Source organism: Apostichopus japonicus, chromosome 13, assembly GCF_037975245.1.
Source record: "Apostichopus japonicus isolate 1M-3 chromosome 13, ASM3797524v1, whole genome shotgun sequence".
Classification (NCBI taxonomy): domain Eukaryota; kingdom Metazoa; phylum Echinodermata; class Holothuroidea; order Aspidochirotida; family Stichopodidae; genus Apostichopus; species Apostichopus japonicus.
This window is the reverse complement of record NC_092573.1, coordinates 22,997,560-23,020,279: the sequence shown is the minus strand read 5'-3', so window position 1 is coordinate 23,020,279 and position 22,720 is coordinate 22,997,560. Positions and strand designations below refer to the sequence as shown.

The following is a 22,720-nucleotide window of genomic DNA, read 5'->3' as shown; positions in this document are numbered from 1 at the left end:
AAAAATCAGTAGGTACAGACCTGACCATGGAAAGGACTACAATGAGCAGTATGATAAATCAACAGGAGGGTGTATGGCACTTATCAGTGTGAATGGAACTTTGTAGGAATACTTGCATGACTTGATATTATGACAGAAATAGCAAGTATGGGTTCAACTACAGGTGTGAAATCATCTTCAAGTATAACTGTGGCTGGATTGTACCTATGGATATATAAATTTAACTAAGATTTTTTACATGGGAGAAAGCGAGTTCTGTACCCCCCCCCCCCCCCCCAAAGAAAACATGTTGTCCTTCCACAGAGTTTTCCAACAAAGGTTTTTTCCAAGTAGGTGAAAGTTCTTAGGAGAAATTTTATGTTTTAGCAGTTACCACAAAGATAGAAAGTTCATTCATATGGACAGTGCTTTGTAGAGGTCAGACCTTACATATTTATTCTTCAAAGAGATCATCTAGTTGGAATCTGGTGGTTGATTGAATCTTGTTAATTGACAAAGTCTGGGTTACAAATTTTCCTGTGTTTAATGTCAGAACTGTTTATATATATAGAACATATTAATGCAAAAGCCTTTAATCTGAAATAAACATTGTCATGTTGAAAGCCGCAATCAAGGACTGTCATTTCCATGCTCTGGTGAATTGACAATTTTATTGAAGTTTTTGAATGAATTATTAAATAATATAATAGACAACATCGATTTATTTGATTTTAATCTCAATGGGTTTTCTATATTTTTTGCAAGAATCTAGAACCAGTCTAAATTTACTTGTGGAATTCTTGAAGCTTTCGTTACACCTTGACTACTGCTTTAAAGGAAGCTTGTATTCTTATTCGATGTTTTGAATGCTATGTCATCTTTTATGATAAATGAAATGTCGCATTCAAATTGACACCAGTTGGGGACACTAACAGGACCATATGGAGACCTAGATATTGCTAAATAGATATACTAATCTAGCCATTGGCTATAAACATGAAGCACTTTCCTTGGCAAGTAATATTTGCATATGATATATTTGCATATGGTATACTTGCTTGGTGCCAATACCATTGTGTTAACCTTTGTGTGGTAATAGACACTACCACTAAGTCATATTGTTTAAGGATATTTTGTGGTCTTCCCTCGGACGACCGGGTCTTGCAGTCTGGTCGTCCGAAGAACAGATTGGGTTGTCCGAAATAAATATGCAGCAAAGTAACAAAGAATGATCAATATTCACAAGGTAGGAGAGATTCATAACATTGGATTAGAACACTATGTTTGGGTCGGTCAAACTCCCCTTCGTGATTGTTTTACCTAATTGGGGGGGGGGGGGGGGTATTTAGCAATTTGATGTTATCAACTCGTCATCGCCCAGACAACCTTCAGAGGACGTTACAGTCCTCAGAATACAGATGTTCTGGTGACACCTAATTATTCATATAAAGCAGATGGGAGGAGACTAACTAACTCACAAATGTTAAAAGAATTTCTGGCGAGGAAATCTTTTTCCTTTTATTTTCACACCACATATGACCAACTTGTTTGTCTTATATGAAAAAATTAAAAGTTTTTTTGCATGCTTGATGCTAGATAATATTGATTTCTCTTTTATTATCAATATTTTGGGTTAATTGTGTATATGCTTCATCAAGAAGCTGTAAGTAGACCAAAAAAGGTCTTTCCATTATGTAGTTTTGAGAAATGCCTATTTATGGCATAGAACGATATCAGCTCAATACATACACCTGTATAATTATGTAAATTTATATGATCACTTCATAATATGAATATTCAATTTCAAAGCAATTATGTTATGCAACTAATTTTCATGCATAATAATTCATGTAAAATATTGCAACAAACAGATTGACCTCATTCTCAAGAACCATTATGTAAGATTTTGGAATTAGAAATAGTGAACTTACTGCATGGATGATGATTCTGTTTAAATAAAAGGAAAGAAAAAAAACAGACACAATTGTGCCTTAAATTTTAATCTCAATAAAGCAAATGTTAAATTGATTTAAAAAATTGATCAATGTGAAATGATAAATTATATCATCTGGCATATTATAAATTCTTATGGTTGCAATAATCTGCGTGGAAATTCTTTTCATTTTAATCACTGTCAAAATTGAAAAAGAGTCAAACAAGGCACATTTGATAGAACACTGTGTCATATTTGTCAAAACAAAGTGATACACTTTCTTGCAACAGAAAAAAACTCAGGGTCTTTTCATTTTGTTGTTTTATTATTTAATGTTTTATGTATAACAAGAATAGAAACCTCATGAAAGGTCATTTGATGGCCCAACAAAACGTTAAACCATTATAAGTTACTGTTATGTCTTATTTCAACTTTGATTTATAAAAATGAAAAATATTTTGTAACATTATTGTTGTTGGAATAAAAAACTTATTTTGGTGTTTGCTGACATTGCTCAAACATTGATATTTCTTCTGCTGTAACTATTACAATAGCTCAAAATTGATTTAATCTAATTTTGATTGTCTTTTCTTATGCTATAGATCTTATGACTCAGTTTGTAAACATAGTTTTGGTCTTTGTTTATGATTTCTTCCTTCGTTGCTGGAAATAGGAACAAATTTGCAGAAAAGCACCTGATTTCTCAGATATGGGTTGCTTTGTTTTACCGTATTATCATATTACTTAAGTATGTGTGATGGTTTGCATCAAGATATTTATATCTGTGTACAACTATGAGACCAGGAAGAAAGTTACTTGTATTATTATTTTTTTTTTAGGCATACTTTTCAAAGTATCAGCTTTACTATATCTTTAATATTTCAAATATTTGTTTCACCTTTGTCCTTCATTAATGAACTTTTCTATTCTATTGACCAACTGAAAGCACTGTAGGTTTCGTGTGTGTGTGCGTATATGGATGTCTGTGTATAGATTTGTTTCTTTTTTCTTTTCCTAGTAGTCTGCAATTCATCTGAATTTCTTTATTTTCAACTGAATATGACTATGTTACATACATTTCAATAATTTTTGTTACTAGTGAAATGTTTCCTTTAACTTGTAAATATTATTGCAAATAAAATTATTACCAAATGAATCAAATAAATAGTGCTTCCATTGCTTGTTGTACTTAAACATGTATTATGGTCCCATATATTATAATTACAAGGTTCCTGGTTCTGCTTAGTACCATTACTTTACCAGTAGTGTGAGAACAATCCAACTAAGGTTACATCGCATACTGTTACATTGATACATAGTAAGACAGCACAAAACCCACAGGACTTGTAACTAGCAGTTAAATTTAATGTTGATGATATATAAATATGACCTGGACGATTACATCATCCAGAAATGAACCCTCTTCCAAAAATCTTTCTACAGGGAGGGGGGGGGGGTGAAAGGCCACTATGCCATTCCCTTCTCTTCCGTTTCTTCTCCCACTCACCATCCACCACCCCATTCGGTACCCTCCTAACCGAGATTGTGAGAACTTTCCACGAAGGTGAATAACTTCTAGTGAAACAATCATGAAAGTCATTTAACATTTACATTTCTTGACGAAACAAACTGGTACAACGTAGTCAGAGGTTGAAAAGCTCCCTTAAGTATTGGCCAATCACCTCAATTATAACAGTTTCGGCGACAAAAGACTGCATACATAGGTTGTAATAGTCTCGCACGAAATATTTCCATACAGAGAGTCAGAGACAGACGTTTAACCGAAGAATAAAGCTGGAATAAATACAAGATTCAGTTTCCTACGGACTTTGAATAAATCACTGGAAAAAATCAAAATAAGGGGTTGAAAAAACATTGCAAAGATCATACTTAGACCTCATACAGTGAATAATACTACAAACGTCACATGTGTGAATGATTCAATTGTTACAATAGAAATCAAAACACTGTTGAAAGTTACCATGTCAACATTTCTCATTTCATTAATTGGAGGATTCCTTGGTTTGACATTTCTTAAAGTCTAAAACTATCACAATCAGTGAGCCATTTGTGATTGGATTTTTTTTTATTATTTTGTTGCCATTTGTTAATGATATTATTTTAAAAAAGTTGCGTCGGTTCCGTTTTGGTAAGGATTTTGGACGTCTCTTGGTAGAGCCTAAAAATATCATAGTTAGGGAACGACCAAAATCAGGAGGGAAGTATATATTCTTTTTAAGAAAAGTGAGCCAATAAAGAACCTGGGCGCAAAAACCTTAACCCTATCCAACTCCCAATTTGACTTTCCCTACAAATATTGAAATGTTGTGTCTTTTCGGTCCTTGATTTCATAAATAATCGAACGAAAAGTGATGTGAACTTTTATACGTGCCTATGACACACGGTCGTGCAACGCCTCGGAGATGTGCTGCAAGACTTCCAGCCAATCAACAATGGTAGATTTGGTCACAAGATCCTTAAGGACCAATCAGTGTGCATCTCCGATTAGCTGTAGAAAATTGATAATGAAAGTTCTGAATTTGGCACTGTCTGCATAAATGCCCATCAAAATGATATGGTCAAACGTTAATAGGACGCATGCTTTCATCTTAAAATGGAGATTTATCGTTGTGCGAAATGAGACACGCACTCACCAACTGCAGAATGGCTTAACATGGAGTTACTTTCTATCTTGGGCCCCTAACATATTTATTGATCCAATATTTTGACACATTGGCAAAGTGAGTGTCATGATTAATGTAAGGGAAGTTATGAAGTGTAAGCAAACGAATGTAAAACAATACTATCCGGTTGTCGTTTCCGGGAGGGTCTCTAAAGGAGTTAAACGCGTTGGCGATTATATCCGGGACGGATATACGGATGTGACGTGCATGTGGCATTCCGAAACTGACGATAACTTGACGAGGCAGTCTACTCATATATCGTACTAAACCAGAAACTGTCACAATACCGATTGTGGCCATTTACCATCCTGAAACACAGACATTATTCAAACAAATCAAAGGATGTTGGCAATATCATTCTATTGATCCTTTCATTCGTGATTTACCTAAGGACTCCCAGTTACAATGACACCCCCCCCCTCCCTTCCCCCAATTTGAGTGGTCTACTTGTTCCGAACCAGACTTAACATGTCTGAGTTAGCGGATAACAGCGCGGGAAATGTGCCACAGAGGCTGCAAAGCATGCCACCACATGCTGCGGGACACTTTTCTATCCACTGAGAAGCTGTTTCAGCATCCCTGTAGAGTGCTATGATTTGAACGATTAAATAGCGTTGCTCTTTCAAAACAATTTTCCAATTTCCTCAGTTTGCATTAGTTTCGCTATTTATCATTTCTTACCGTACCACATGATAACACATTTGTCGCTTTGTGTAAAAGGTATTGTATAGGGCAACCTTTATTCAATCTAAGGTGGGTCCATTAATTCTTGGGTGGTTGGGTACACACTTCAAGGGGATGACTTTCAGGGGGCGAACGAATTAGACAAAATACTGCTGCAGTATTGAATGCTTAAAAAAATATTACAAAAACTCTACCTTAATATTTAGCAACCTGGTAATATTTAATTTTATGAATTCTGGAACAACAAAAGGGTAGTTCAAGTTTTTAATTAGCAAAAGCGAACTTTTCTTTCATTATAAAAGTGGAAATTGTTTTCAAAAAGTGCCTTTTATTTAAGAAATTTAACACTTTTAGATTTTCACAAAACGTAGACGGGTGGGAGACGTCCCATGCCCACCCTTCCCTTACTATTATATTTGGAGGCCAGATATGTTCCTCCACCCCTCCCTCTGTTGTTGACGTCACCGTAACTCATGTTTACTCCTTCCATTCTGTCGTTGTTCAAATCGCAGTCAAGTCGTTCAGTGACTAATTGGTATTTCCATATGAACGACCAATAGATACTCTCTGCATACAGAAATGTGTTTTTCTCGTACAGTACTGACTCGGCAAATTTCTATTAATTCAATTATAAAGCATCTGTACATATTTATCTTACTCTACCGATGAAAATAATTCAAAAAGAGAACAGGCTTCGGAATTTGAATATGCCCGTTAGCCAAGAGTGGGCGTTCTAAGCCTTTATGAAATAATTTTTACCGCCAGATTGTTGGTTAGCCATTCACGTCTGAGCAATTACTTCCGGCCAACGGCCACGCGCGTTACTTCAGAGAGTGTTTGCTGTGTTGTATGTGTGCAATATATCTATATACAGAGCCTAAGTAATCAATACTGTACGTAACAATAGGTACATACTAATCACACAGTCGTTACATATATATTGTACACGTGAATTTACACACGTTCGGATTTATCGTGTAACACAGCCTCGGTCGTAAGCTGCTTCTGAAAATGGCGTCTCAGACGAAGGAAAAACGTTCGTCGAGAAGGTTTGAGCAGAGCGAAAGAGCACCTTCCATTGGTAGTCCTCATATTATAACCAGGGAGCAAGAAAAGGACCAATTAGTTCATCTGAATGATAGGCTAGCAGCCTATATTGATAAGGTACGATCTCTGGAGCTTGAAAACAACAGACTTCAACTTCAAATATCATCGATTGAAGAAACAGTTAACAGCGAAAGGTCTAATATTAGAGAAGTCTACGAGAAAGAGTTGGAAGATGCTAGACGTCTCCTAGATGAAACTGCTGGAGAAAAAGCACGACTTCAAATAGAAGCCGGGAAGTACCGAGCTGAGGTTGACGATCTGAAACCAAGGTAGGCTAGGCCGAAACCAAAGTTGAAGTTAAGTTGTTGTTACTCCCTATGCCTTCTTAACGTTAGCCCTAAGACTCAGTCAAGTTCACGTATGTAGGGCCAGGTTTATACCAATTACCACCATATCAAGTTAACCATTATGTTGAAGGCTTGACCCACATCGATTACCGACTTTGCATTTAAACGTGTTTTGCACAATATATTATAGATTGTTCAATATTGTAATTCATCAGCGTACCCTTTGGCGTAAACCCACGCTATTGAGATCAGTTCAAGGTCATCACCCGACTTGCTTCTTTATGCAGCTTGTTTGACCTGAGCCACAGCGCTGTGCTAGGCAATAAAGGCTAGCCTAGGCCAATTTCTGTAAAAAGGAAAGCAATCAATATCATAACGTTCACAATGAGGTACAAGACTAGCCTAACTGAAAATGAAACACAATGAAGTCACTGAAGCATCTCAGATTCTACTGTATGTCTGCCATTCGAAGCCTACTTGCCTTGTCGTCAATCAAATTTCCCAGTTTCAGGATTCAAATATTTGAAACAACTAACATTGCCCTCTGACTTTCTGAGTAGGCCTTATTTTATTTCTATTGTTTTAAAGTGAGACATAGCCTAATTTAAGCAACATATTAATAGTACACAACAATTCTGAGTCAGTAGCAGGCATAGTACTAGACTAGAAGTTAGTCCTGATGTGAAGTTATAATATTAAAAATTATTTGTCCAGGTAACACTTGGCCTAGGCTAGAACAGAATTGATCAAGGTGAACTCAAATTTAGGTCAGCCTAAACCTACCATAGTTGTATACATAGCTAGATTTTAGTAGGAGGACCTGTTACTCCCCCATTTCTATGATTTGCCCTTCAATTGGTTGTTAAAACAGACCTGGAAGAATTTAATTTACAAAGAAAAGGTCTAATGCTAGTTATAGCCTAGGTAACATGGCATCTTAATATTTTATCATACATGTCACATGTGTAAAGAAATAGTGGTAAGAACCAGGGGACATGTTTGTTGTCTTAATGAATTAATTTTGATGGGAATATAATGAGATGATTGGAATATTTATGAAGAAAGTTTATATTTGCAACTGAATCAGATTCTGCTTTAGTCTGGCATTTTTGGAGCCTGCAAATAGTCTTTTTCCTAATACTGATAACGTGATATTCAGAGTTAATTAATTAATCCTAAACTTCATGGGTTGAATAATTGTTTATGAAAAAAAAAAATAGAAGACTTGGGAAGTATTCATTAAAAATTTGGCAGAAAATATGAACTTTCTCATGTATTGTACTGTTTGGCGGTTATGGGAAACACTCATAAAGTTCACATTTTTAAACAATAAAAATTAACTGTAAAAACTAATGCATCCCTAACTACTAGATCTACTAATGTGTTTGATAGAATAATGGCTCAAGCTATTATCATTTGAAGTCATTGAAAATATTTTCCTTGTCCCTAACACTACATGCAAGAGATTTAGCAATGTTAAAATGGCAGAAATATAGTACTGATAGAATGGACTTCATATTAAGGTCTTCAAGACCCCCCCCCCACCCTCCAACCACCATCACCACGATGCTCACATGTATAGATAAGCCAGTCAGTAGTCTAGTTTTATCACCTGTGGATGACATTAATACTGGTTATCTTTCAACTTACTGTGTCAAAGATTGTTTTGCTCGCCCAGTAGAGTAGGAACTAATGGCAGAGCAAATACTGATAATGGTCATGTGAGCGGTTCCCACAGTTGGTGCTACTGGACAAATTGATGAGGAGCTATATTTGCTCAATAGATTACAGGGTGACTGAACCAGAGGCTGTTTGTTGAGTTTTATTGATAACTGCTCTTAGATTGGGTGGCATACGTGGTCAGATTTAAAAGATTATTAAGGGGAAATTTGTGACTAAAATTGCCTCTGTGAATGCCTGTGCGAGAGCTATTTTTTGTGTTTTTTGTGAGGGCTACTTTATAGTCATACAGTATATTAAGTAACATTGTAACTTCCTGCAGACTACATTCACAAAATATTCACTTTTAAAAGAATGCAATTTAACCCCATTGATCAACACTTTCATAACCTGTATTTAAAAACTTGCTCCTGCGTAGGCATATATCATGCAGTACTATACAGTAGGTAGGTGTGCGCGAGTCCTAAGCCTATGCAGAACCTCCCAGCAACTTTGAGCTGCTACTCAATGAACGCGACTTTGTACATTTTACCAATTATTTATCTTGTGTTTTAGCTGCAGAATGGGACAGTAATTTACAATTACTCCATTACACTGCGATCTTGTTACGTAAATGAAAATTTAAAAGTTGACAAAGCATCTTTCTTCCACTCCCAACTGGTGTCGATAAAAAAGTATGAAAACTGTAAAAAAAATTGGTAGCAATAACAGCAACCTTGTCTCAAAACTCCTTAAATTGTTGTAAGTTTTTTTTTTAAATTATGACTAATGGCATGTAGAACAAGCCTCAAGAAATAATTTAGGATGTGGTGTCCACCTTAAGTGCATTGGTATATTCAACCATTGGCCTGGGAGTGTAAAATATATTTTATTTCTTTAAATACAGTGTCAGTGTCCAATCGTCTAGTTCGTAGCAAAGTGACAGCCACATTGTTTCATAATTTGCTACACTTGTAAATGTAAGAATGTGGTTAAAAACCAATTTTTACACAGACAGATGATGATCTGGGAATTGGAACATATCTCCTTCCCTAAATGCAAATTTTGATCACCAATAAAACTGAAAAGATCTGCAATATCTGTAATAGACCTTTAAACATGTATAATTAATATCCTCTAATACTGCAAAATTGCTTTGTAGTGTGTATGAGTCATTTGTCAATCTAACTGATTTTAAATTCAATCTCATATTTCATAATCCTGTGTCTGATCAAAAGCATCACATATTCACATTTTCCTTTTCATCTAAAAAGTTTTTCCTCTCATGAGTAGATCAAGATATCCTCAGCCATTTCCCATCTCCTCTTTACTTACACCGGCCAACATTTAACGCTTATTATTACAGTACTAGTTACTCAGACCTCTCTGATAATGTTGACACAAGCCTCATGCAGTTTTCTCTTTAGGGGTATCTCTTTCTAATGAGGTCAGTTGAAGGTCAACATCACCACTGATAGCCTTGAAAAAGAAGAAACGGTCAATGGAAGTGTTTTCTACTGTTCTATGTCCTGATATAGACCTACCTGTACAGTATTGACAGGGTGTGGTGATCGTGGTAGTAGGGTAAAGAACAAAAGACAGCAGTATAAAACCCAAGTGCATTGTGTGAGGTCTAGAGTAGCCTCAGTGTAGTAGGGAGGATGATTTACAAATATAAAATAAATAAAGGTTGTTGCATTTGGCTGACCGTTTTAACAAACCTACCACATGTCACTCAAAATAAAATAGCAATTGACCAAACTTTTAAGACACTGTCAATTCTCTTTCACTAAAATAAGATGAACGAGCGAGTGATAAAGATAGCCATATACCCATATACTTCATACCAGTATCAATCACACGATGTAACTCAGTGTTCAAATTTTACGTAGCAAAGTAATTTATGTCGTACCTAAATGTGTATATTTCTGCCATATATAATTCGAGCAAGTAACTTAAAATTCTATGCTGTGTGCAATAATTTCCCCACATTACACGATTTCTGCTTAGAAGTACATTGTTGAAAGCATGATTGATATCAACCACAGAAGCTTAGAATGTTTAGACTTGTCATGGTGGTAGCATAGCTCAATTAAATTTCTCAATTCTCATTGATCGCTAGCTTCATCGACCGGACAGGCATGTGTGTGACTAGTAGGGCTCCTGCCAACTGAAATTCACCCTCAACCCAAGTTTTAGTTTGACTGTAAACTGTCCCATTGCTTAGTAAGTAAATTTACATGTGAGCAATAAATATACCTTGTTCCAAGGTAACACAAATAGCCAAGCCCATTTACAACCCTGTTTAATACCAGGCCTTCTCCAAACATGTCATTTGATGGTGAGTTGGTGAACCCATACAGTAGATCTATTTGTTTGTGTCAGGAGCTGAGAGTAACCCTACTGAGCCCAGGGGGTTGACCCTTGGCAAGTAAGCATTCCATAAAACAAGTGGTTGCATAGCAACCCCACCCATTTAACTCAGTTAGCTGGCACTTTGAAAAGCTGTCTGTTGTGTACAGAAGATTTTGAGTAAACTAATTTGACCAAAACCCCCCAAAATGATTGCTAATTTTGTGGTGATTTGGTTGATGTCAGCTTAGCTTCACTACTGAATGCAAAGGAAAGTCTTATCTGTGATGCTCTGGTGTTGGATTCAGTTAAAATACCATTTATTCCATTTGCAAGTGGAGTTAATTCATATAAAATTAGGATCATGGTTTTGCGTTGTGCTGACACTTGACACTTAACTTCTTGTAGAATTTCTCATCAGGTTGTCATGGATGATGGAAGATCGTAATTGTCTTGTTAAATTGCTGGTACTGAAGGTTTTTTTTCTTTTTTTTTCGACCCTGATAATGGTATCCTCTTACAGTAAGGATGACTTACATTTCAGGGAAGTTGAATCCAAGCTTTCCATAAATATATGTCTTAAGTTAATCATACTTTTAGACAGGTTTATTCGTCCTCAAAACCTAAACCGTTTGCCGCTCCGTCAGATTTGTTTGCAACGATTGAGGTATATATTCTTTTCTATCAATGCGTTTCTGAAGGGTCAAGAAGCTCGAGAAGGATCTGAATGCAGCAAACCACAGGATCGGTGGACTGGAATCTTCTCTGGCCGAGAAAGATGGCCGCAACCGTGCCTTGGCTAACGAGAAGAGGAACCTGGAGGACCAGCTCAACGATTTACGCAAAGAGCTCGAAAAGAAGGATAAGCAACTGCTGGTTGCTAAGAAACAGGTACACATTCCGAGTCATAGCAAGTATGAAATTGCTTTGCCCCTTGAGTGGAGAAAGTGGGGGGACGGGGAAAGCGGGGGTTTGAGGGGATGTTTCTGAGATGTTGAATACTACAAACAACAGCTCAGGGGTTGTGAATGTCAATGGATAAACTGCAGCATGAAACTGATCGGTTATTGTGAGCAATAGTCGGATATATAAGCTACATGAAGAGCAATAGTGAATTTCATTTGAATCTGTGCCCAAAACTACGTTTGGGTAAAATCTTGCATATGTAGCAGTTTGCTATGCTGTACTGACTAAGTTACTACCTAAGTTGTCATTCACCTTTATTGCCATATCTGTCCAACCAGCACCTTCCCCCCCCCCCCCCCCCTCACCCTTTCAGATACTAATGCAATTCCTCTCAGACCCCAAGCTGTTTTAGTTTATGTGGCCTTTTTAATTTTTTTAATTATTCTTACTGACAAGAGTGTAGCCTACCTCATCTTAAACATGATCACACTTGGTTTGATGGCTTGAATATAGACAGATTGGAATGTAGTATAGATACCTGATGCTCCAATGACTTCCTGTACACAACATTGTTGTGTGGACAAACTGTGATATCACTTCCTGTGTATGTAGGATTCTACTTCCTGTTTCCTTGTAAATCATATCAGAGAAAACCTCCTGTGGGATATACAAGGCTTGATTTTCTGAAAATTTGTGTGACTCAGAGATTAAAGTTCCTTGAATTGTGTGCAGGAAATAAAACTGCCAAAAGTAAAATAATCTGTATAAATTGAGTGCTTGAACCACTCCCCCCAAAAAAATGTTCGTATGGTGTAAAATTATGAAGAATACAGCATAACTTGAAAAATTCTCCAGGGAAACATGGAAATATTTAAGTGTGTTGGAATGTCATGAGCATTTACCATGTTTTGTTGTTAATGTGTGAGATTGACTTTGTTTCTCATCGACAACTATCTTAGAAATTTAGTCCCAGTACCCAAGCTCTGATCAAAGAGTACATCAGATCAATGTTAAGAAGTTATTAATAGGGGGGGGGGGAGTAAACCTTACTCTGCCTTCTTCCTACGTCGTATACTGGACTTCAAAACCGAATCGTGACCAATAGGAATGGTCACTACTGAACTCCGAATAGGAAATTGTTAATCGGTGTGACTTACAACTTACTTTAGTCAAGTTACACATCAGAGTCTATGGAAGCTATGGTATGGTTTGAATTCAAAGCTCAAAACAAAACAGTTTCATACAACAATGCACTAGTGTAGAAGAAGTGTACCATACATCTAACAAAATGGGCCAATCAGGGGGGGCGGTGGTGGGTGGGAAACAGCCATGGACTGCTGATTTATTATGCAGAGAATAAAACCTTAATTCTGACCTATCAGGCTGTCACTGACATTTTTATGATTCATGGATTTTACTGATCATAAAATACTGAAAATATACTGGTTTCTTTTACAAAATCTGTGATTGAAACAAACCCAGTTGACTTTAAAAATATAAAAAAATAGTTTGTGGAGAAATGCTCTCATCAGAAAACATTTTAGTCTCTTTCACCTTTGTGCACAAAGATCCTTCTCAGAACATCGTTGGTTGTGTTCGCCTCCATGTCAACACAACTACATCTACAATCATTTACACATCAAAGATACCTGTGTTTTGTGAAACATCTGGCAAATACAAAACTCATTGTCAGAGTTGTGTACCTCCCTCTACGTTCTTCTTCGCCTCATGAATTTCTTGACATATTTAAAGATATTCTTGAACAAATAGGAAACAGGTCTTTTTAAAAGGTGGATGAAACTAGTATAGGATTGCGTTAAAATCTTGATATGGCCCCATGTGTGGACTATTTTGTTTACATTTGTGTAATGAATATGCTGGCATGGGTGGTCGCAGTGATTTTACTGTAAATCATTCGCGCCATACAGTAAGGGCAACAGAAATAAATTTCTTTCATTAAACCCACGTGGTCAGAGTGCATCTAGAAAAAGAAACATTGAACCTACTTCGGAAGTTTGTTTTCCAAAATTCATCAGCAGACACACGTACTGAGACTTATAAGGGCCACCCAACAAATAGTCTTAATGGAGATCTCCTCCACCTACTGTATAGGGTCAGTGGTGACCTTGCAGTGAGATTATAAACTATAAAAGAGACAGACACCAGGGATAAGCTCCATCTAAAGTTTGGCCTTCCGAATGAATAATGACCGTCCTTGGTCCACCCCTGGTTTTTTTTACTCTTTAAGAGAACATCACCAGCTGGTTCACGAAAACAATCTCTCTACATCCAAAACAACCTTGCCATTACAACACTGATTCTGTTTTGGTCAATGGATTTAACTGAAAAGCAAAGTTCTACAATGGTACTAGTTAAAGTGGACTTATTGTAGCCAATGTTTGCTCCCTAGGCCTCTTTTTTTGTTTGTTCATGGGCTTTTAGACATTCCCCAGGATTCTTCAAATACAGAGTGTTATGTAATCGTGTAGCGGAGCTCGTTTTGCCATGTGAAAGCGAGTCTTGGTTGTAGAGTGTATCGGTGCAAGTGTATATACTGTATCTGTCGATCCATTGGTGGTAATTTGTGGTAAATATCATATTGTTGGTAAGGTCAAATATGGACAAAACTTCAGAACAAGACACAGAAAAGGATGGAGCAGTAAGTTTTCTTTCAACTTTTAGCTTTGGGAATTGTTTAAACATCGGATGTGCTACAACTACTCAATAATTGCTTTTTTTTAGACTTTTGAAAGGTCTCATTCTGCCTGACGTGTTCATAGTGACTAAACGCATTTGTTTTCCTTCATAAAGAAAATAATGTATGCTGAAGTGTGTTCCTCCTGTCAGTCAACCTATATTGACAACTTTCTAACATTTTAGCTGTTAAGAACCCAGTTTGACAAGGCTAAATTATGCACTAAGCCCATAAAATACCTAAAGACCAGTTTGCTAGGTATATAACACAGCTGTCACAGCATAGGAAAAACTATGGGAGATTCGTAAATTTAAACTGTTTCATGTTACTCTATTAAGCCAGTCAGTTTTTTTGGCCAATTAAATACCGCATGGCGGAGAGTGTATTTATATTTCTCCTTTGACAGACCTGAATGTGTTTTCACCCGCAGTGAACTTTTCTATCATTTTCATATGTGTTCATGTGGTTGATACCGATCTTCGAGTCATGTGTTCATGTGATATGCTGTGTTGAAACTTTTGATCAAATGGTACCTATCTTCAAGTTCCATGTTCAAAGTTGAAACTTGATCAAATGATACCTATCTGTAAGTTCCATGCTCATGTTATACATAAGGGTTGAAACTTTTGATCAAATGATACCTATCTTCATGTTCTGTGTTCATGTCATATGTTACGTTGAAACTTGTGATGTACATCACTCCTCTCTTACCCCGTCTCCCTCCACATCTGCTCCAGATAGTGCTCTTTCTAAAGTGCTCCACGGACCCACTTCTGCTGTGATGAGATAATACGGTTACCTGTTTTCAAGTTCTGCATTCATGTGGCACGTTAGGTTGAAACTTGTGATCTCTCTTCAAATTCTGTATTAAAGTAATGATTTGCTTTAAGTTTTGTCTCTACTTTATTCCTTTTGTCTTTCAGGTTGAAGAGGAGACCGTGGTACGTGTCGACCTCGAGAACCGTCTCCAGAGCCTGAAGGAGGAACTGGCCTTCAAGGAGCAACTTTACAAGGAGGTAAACAGATGTGGGTCTTGTACACAAAATCAGATCCCCCAAAACCATGTTTTCCCCATTCGGGGAGGATCTTGACCCCAAACGTCTATAAAGATTGTAGCGTGACTTCCTGTGGGATCGTGCGACCTGAGATCTCTGGTTACTCTGCCCTCACCACTGCTGCACAAACACTGGTGGTGGAGGCGCACTGTAGTAGTATAACTAGCTATATAATTGATCTGTAAACGGTCGTGACAGTTTTGGCCCTCTGCCATTTTGCTTGTTTATATATAACTTTGATCCACCGCTAGTTGTCAAATATGGCCGCGTATTGGGTCGGTTTCATGACCTCAAGGGAAAATGAGATCCCGGTCCACCATGGGTTCTCAAATTATGTGAACGAGGCCGATTTGACGGTTTGTCACAGTGGTACCCTCCCAAGTCTGATGTACACACCAGATTTTGGGGAATGAAATTTTGAAGTGTTTCTCACTCAATATGTTTTGCTCTTTAAAAAACATGTCATCTCTCAGAATTTTCCTATCACCTACAGTACACACTATCTAGTATATGATGGAGCTTGTTTGACTTAGGGCTTTTGTGGGATTTGCTGGTCTTGAAAGACTATTTTCTATAAGTTTCTTTTGCTTTTGTTTGCTCAGGAATTGAAGGAGCACAGCATCAAGCAGACCGTCGACTTTTCGAGCATGGACTTGGGAGGTGACATCAACACCAGCCTCTTGGACAGCCTCCAGGAGCTTCGCGACCAACACAACGAGCAGGCCGACATGTTCCGATCAGAGACCGAAAACCTCTACACCAGCAAGGTAACGAATACTGAAATTAATAATGATCTGTAAGATAATATTTTAAGACAAAAAAACGAAAATTGCGAAGGAAAATAACTGAGTGTTCGCATTCCCATGAAGGGGTTTAAAGGGTTTCATATACTTCTTCATACAACGCTGGAAACAGTGTTTTTGATTGGCGTTTGTATAGCAACGCGGTTTGTAATTGAACTATCCGCAAAGTTGAGTCCTTGCCTGCTATTATCCAGACTCCATTGGAGAGCCCTCCTTTACCCTTTTAGTGGTTATCGCATGAAACGTATAATATCCCAGATACGAGATGTTGTTGCCTAGAGGTAGTTTCCATTGCTGTTATCCACTTAGCCGTGGCACTGACTTTTAGATGGATTGAACATCCTGGTTTGGTCTACTATCCTGATGTAAATATATCTAAAGAGAGCAACATTTCCCTTGTCGGTTTTTTGTTCGTCAGTTGCTAAGAAATGTGACCGATGAAGGACACGCAGTAGAAATAGAATTGCAACATAAAGCCGCTGGTCGTTCACATTGGCACGATCGCAATTTTTCAAGTGCATTTTTTTCTTTGAAAAGATGTTCCCTTTGAGTCTTTTGAATTCGTGTTCTCATTGTCATGACAAATGCCTAAAATCTTGAGAAATTACTGTGGCTGGTCGAAAGGAACGTCCGAATTTAAACTTGAGACAGTCCACACTTGGTTTTAGATCTAGATCTAGCTTACTAAGGGGAAAAAAGAACAGAAGCTTAAATTCCTGATATTCAAAGCGACCCCTTTTTTAGACCCCCCCCCCAAAACAAAATCAGAAGGGAGAGAAGTATGCTGAAATTTGTGTTAACAAATAAAATTGGAAGAATCTTGAACATAGATTACTTTCAAAAAGTTGCAATGCTTACCATTTTGCAACTAATCAACCTTAATCACATACAAATTTAGAGGAGAGGGAAGGAGAGGAACAATTGCTCACAGTAGATCCCATCCCCAGGCCACAACTCCAAGACTGAAGGGTCGCCAAAATGAGGAAGGTGAAAATTGTGGTTACAAAGCAGAACAGTTGGAATACCAGAAGCTTAAATGGTGGCTCTCATTAACTGATGGAGCCAGCTGTTAGCTAAAGGCAATTGTTCATGAATATATGATAAGGAATCTGTTGAAACTTTGTACAAACATCGGTAAAGTAACTGGGAGTGAATCTGTGTGGAAGCTCAAATGTGGTTGTGACAACCCAACCAGCTACATTAAGTGAACTGGCTTTACAGATATATTTCTCTGCAAGAATAAGTAATATTAGGTAGGAACTTGGCAAATGATTATTTGCTGTCGGAGGCAAGACTTTGGCAGGAATACCTCATTACTAAAATTCCTTCAATACCCGATCGACTATTTCCTCCATTCTTTAAAAAAAAAAAATTCCATTTAACGTTGTGCAAATAACAATGTCTCGACAGCTCAACGATCTGAAGACTATCGCAGAAAGATACCGAAACCAGTACACGAAATGCCATGATGAACTGCGCGAGATCAAGAGCAGTCAAGACGATAAGGACTCCGAGATCACCGCTCTGAGAGCCCAGGTGAGAATGTTAATCCCAGAAATAAAAATTCTTTTTTCAGGCAAAATAGTATATTAAACTAAATCCCAAATGCACTGTAAGCCAAGTTCAATATGGCTCCATAGCAACCTTTGGAAAACACTGCATTCCTGTTTTTTCCTTAACTAATGGGATCCCCCTACCCCCTCCCCCCTTTTCTTTTAAAGAAAGCGGAATCGCATAGAAACATGTACAAGTAACCCCCCAAACCCCGACAAACACGTTGAACAACAAGCCTACATGGGCGGGAAATACACAGAATCGGCAGCTTCACAATTTTCTCATTAAATGTTAATGAAAAAAGCAAACATTCTACTTGCCCGTTCTTACCAGTAAAACATTTTTCTGACATTTTACTGGCCCCGGGCCAATGGTAGTGTCGAGTTTTCGTGAAAATCTGATTATTCTCTCCAAAATCTGATTTTTTTAGGATATTCAGTCTGTTTCTTTGTGTCAAGAGGTTGGCATCTCTGGTCCTAGTTTGTTTGAATTAATCATGGATGAACTGCTCTGAATTTTGCACGATGAAAACACGTTTAAAGTTGAGTATCAGAACAGTCCAGGGGTAAAATTAACTTTAAAATAAACTTTCTGATTTGCAGACTTTCTGTTATGTAATCATAGCAATCTGGTAAAATTTGGGTTCCATCTCTACCTGTGGAAAAACTTATTGTAGATGCCAGCAATTTTTTTTTACCCCAGACTGGAAGAGAAGTTGGATAACCTGCAAATAGATCAAACAACAACTTCGTTTGGTAAGGGCTATCAGCCCGTCGGGTTCCACTAGGGGCAACAAACTCTTTATTCTCACTAAATGTCATCACAAGGGGGCGGGGGGGAGTGGGGGAAGGAGGGGATGGACATTGTTGAGGTATATTATTTATTCCATCAGCTTCATGCAGACCACCTTGTATCTGCAACATAACTTCAAACTTTATATTTGAATAAGCTGCAACAGATACAAACTTGTTAATCTCTTCTTTAAGTGCTTAAAGCTAGATGGCTGGCAGAACTCTCTCCTGTGCCAGTTGAAGTGCAAGCAAAGCTAACCTTTCCAATCTTATATTCACTATTTGAACATTATTTAAAAAGAAATATATGTTCTTAGAAGCTCTAAGCATGGTCATGGCTGGAATTTCTTCGACATTAACTCGGGGGGCCATATGTATGGAACTATTGGAGCCCTATTTAAAAGTCACTGGCGATGGAGGACCACGGACTGACACCTTCTAAATTAGTGCTCCAAGCTTTGTGGGTTAACGGCTAGAAGCTATTCATCGCTGTGACACATGCATAGATATTGGAGTATAGGTTTAAAATGCTCTTCATTAATTTTCAAATTTTCAAACAGTCAACCCACCGACCAGCTTCGCTTAACAAATTCTACGGCTCGGTCAGGAAAGGCTGGAACTTCTACAATATTATCTCACTGGCATAATCATTGCTGTATTGGCGTATAGGTTATAAAAAACAACTAAAACAACACTTGTTTGCAAGGTACCTGACCATCTACAGTCTGGCTTGCTACAGAGCACTGCAGGTTGGAGTGGTTACTGGTTAGGACTTGACGCTCTGGAGCATTGTGTCTCAAGTATATTTATATATATATTGGAGAATAGATATAAAATACTCTTCATTAATTTCCAAGGTGACAGAAAACTTACTGACTGGCTTGCTAAAGAAAGCTCCATCTTGGCTGGTAAGGTTGCCTAGACTTGCGTATTTATCTGAGTGTTGTCGTCCTTCTTGCTTTCGACCCACTTTTATTCTTCTGCTGATGTGCGACAAGAAAGAATTCATCAATGCACAAAAGTCGTACCTATCGACAAACTCTCTTCGCGTTCCATACGTATATGTTGTACCGTACCTTGCATTAGTGCTGATAGTCTTAATCGATTAATCACCAGTAGTCGCGATTACACTTGGAAGTTGCGATTACTCGACTGCAAGCTATAGCACTACGCATAATCTGCTCTTGAAAAATAGCCTCTCATTTCATTTCATTTCATTGATTTATTTCCAATGTTAATATAAACATTTATAAACAGGACATCAAAAGTGAATATGTAATAAGAAAATATTATTTTAAAATGTTAGTGTACAAAAACAAACACAAAAAAAATATCTATATACAAAACGTACAAATGCAGCTGTCTACAATAAATTATCCAGATTTTTATCCAGATAAATTATCCAGATTACCATTTGTAAGTAAATAGCATCACCATAAATAAAACTATTTCTATACACATTAATTCTGAATTTTGATGTTATTGCTTTGTTTCTCATGTTATACCTAGTAGTTTCTCGAAGTAGAGAGTTAAGTTTGGTATGCAAAGAATGTCTGTCATTTCTCTGTATGCAATTTACACTTCTAATGAACTCATTTTTAGCAGCATTGTTTACAGCACTCATAAGAAAGTTAAAATCTATTTTAAAAATTCTAGAGCACAGCATTGTTACGAACGCAGGATTCTGCGTCCGGGAAGTAATGTTTTGTCCTGGAACGCAAAGTCTTCAAATTGCTTGCGTCCAGCGGACGCAAACTTTTTTTTGTTGAGAAACAAACCCCAAGTACACTCACAACTAGGTCAACAGAAAACATATCAAAACACATTTTTCAATGAACATCTTTATTTCTTTTCAAAAAACCACACTTCTTCTGACAAGAATCAAAAGTTCTCCCTCTCTTACAGATCAATTGAATTTGTTTGAAAATAAATATATCATCACGATCAACTGCAAGATACACAGTTCCCAAAACTCCATTACAGAGATTTTCATGCTAAAAATAGACAATGATGCTTTACCAATTAATAGTCACTATCGATTGTCTGGAAACATTCTTGCATCTGTAGTGCTCAATGAACACAAAGTAAGTAGTTTCACAACAATTACTTGTAACGTTACTTTCCCCTGTGTAGAAGGTTGTTGTATAGGCTATCATATGTGTGCATTCCAATATCATAATGTTAGGCCTTGTTGTCTCATATTTTTTACATACATTTTGACAACAATCACTGGTGGTAGGAAGATGCACTTGAATTGTTTCTGAGACTTTCACATAATATTTTAATCATTGTTTAGATCAGAAAATGTTTTGAGTTGAGACAATCTTTGAATTTTCTGGGACGCTTAAATCTCTGATCCTGAAAAGGATATTTCATCTCACAGTATGTTTGTTCTCTCTGCATTAAGAGTTGCTAATGTAAAATGTGCATTCATTTTTTCGCGGTCCAATTGACCAGGTGCCTCAGTAAATTTTATATTGGTGCAACATTCGTGTGTAAACTTCTGTACTTTAGAACATTTAAGTTTGATTGAGTTGAAAATGAAGTTCGAACAGAGTCACCAGCTATATAAAAATGAAACAATTATTATTGGTTTGGATGATTATCGTAACCTTTGCATTCATAATGGCGTATGTGTGTGTGTTTGTAAGTATGTGTGTGTGTGTGTGAGTGCGTTTGTGACATTCTTTTCTTCAAATTGAAAGTTTTCATTAAGCTTTGGAAGAAACTCATCCCATGCTCTTTAAGTAATATCAGCAGTATAAAAAAGGAACAATTATGATTGGTTTTGATGATAATCGTAATCTTTGCATTCATGATGGCGTATGTGGGTGTGTATTTGTGAGTGCTTTTGTGACATTCTTTTCTTCAAATTTCTTCCAAAGTTTTCATTAAGCTTTGGAAGAATCTCATCCCATGCTCTTTAAGTTTTATAAGCAAAGAAACAATTATGAATGGTTTTGATGGTAATCGTAACCTTTGCATTCATGATGGCGTCAGTGTGAGTGCGTTTGTGATGCCCAGCTTGTAAACACGATATCTCAAGAAGGGAAAGTCAGACCAATTTCATACTTAATGTGTAGAAGTACCACATTCAGTACAAGAAGCCTATTGTTTTTGGTGGAGTCAAAGGTCATTTGGGGTCACCAGGGGTCAAATTGGGAAAACCTTGTAAACACGATATCTCAAGAAGGGAAATCAGATCAACTTCATACTTAGTGTGTAGAAGTACCACATTCAGTACAAGAAGCCTATTTTTTTGGTGGAGGTCATTTGGGGTCACCAGGGGTCAAATTGTGAAAACCTTGTAAGACACGATATCTCAAGAAGGAGAGGTCAGATCAATTTCGTACTTAGTGTGTAGAAGTACCACTTTGAGTACAAGAAGCATATTGTTTTTGGTGGAGGTCATTCAGGGTCATCAGAGGTCAAATGCTGAACCCTTGTAAACATTTACACCATCACTATACATTACGTCAAATTCATGAAGAAAACTGCTCATGTTACATCATCGAAACCACAATGCATTTGTGCATTCTGGTTTGAAAATTCATTTTTTTTTCTTTCTTCCAATTCTCATTTGAAATTCCTATGTGCATTTTTACAGATGGAAAGTGGTAGGTAGATGCCACTGCTTGTGTTAAAGGTCAACGTATGAGTAGTGAAATCCATGGCAGTACAAGCAGCTTGTTAATCACTTGCAATAAAAAAATGATCACAAGTTGAAAGTTCTTTGTCCGACGTTACAAATTGTCTCATGTTTTTTTTCTGGGATTATTCTCATTTGTCAGTAGCCATTGTCAAGAAGGTTTGTAAGGGTGTGAGCTCAAAGCTTTTTCATTCTGTCATCTCCTAGATTAAACAGAACTTATTCTGCTCTTGAGGGTGGGGGGGGGGATGTTCATATACAGCAGTGAGCTTGTGGCAATCTGTGTGCAATACTGTAAGTAATAGGCTACCGACACGACGTTTGGCGCTCGAGCTTACACACTTTCAGACATCACAGACGTCTCACACAGTCATTTTGATCTCACTCTTCCTGATCGGCGTTTACGTTCAAAAGTGGACGAGAGGTTATTGTCCCTTTTCCGGCTAGTTACTGCGGTACATTTCAATTTGTTACATGTGTAAATCAATAAAGATTTCTTTATTCCGTATTCCTGTAATCCAAAGATTATTCAACGCAGATGTAATGAGTCGATTCGTGGTTTATTAGCTTTGATATCTGGTA

General features: G+C 37.3%; 1 protein-coding gene across 3 annotated transcripts in view; it reads left to right on the top strand.

The window, feature by feature from the left end:
* Positions 1-6,119: 6,119 nt before the first annotated feature.
* The window catches only part of LOC139978989 (lamin-B2.L-like), a 25,801-nt gene continuing 9,200 nt past the window's right edge, over positions 6,120-22,720 (top strand). Inside the window, exons 1-6 of one of the 3 annotated variants that reach the window (XM_071989625.1) lie at positions 6,120-6,656; positions 11,387-11,576; positions 15,210-15,302; positions 15,944-16,108; positions 17,555-17,680; positions 19,347-19,397. In XM_071989625.1, coding sequence (XP_071845726.1) covers positions 6,292-6,656; positions 11,387-11,576; positions 15,210-15,302; positions 15,944-16,108; positions 17,555-17,680; positions 19,347-19,397 — 990 coding nt within the window. In that variant the 5' untranslated portion in view covers positions 6,120-6,291. The remainder of the gene's footprint in view (positions 6,657-11,386; positions 11,577-15,209; positions 15,303-15,943; positions 16,109-17,554; positions 17,681-19,346; positions 19,398-22,720) is intronic. The other 2 variants (XM_071989626.1, XM_071989627.1) reach the window with 2 other exon arrangements.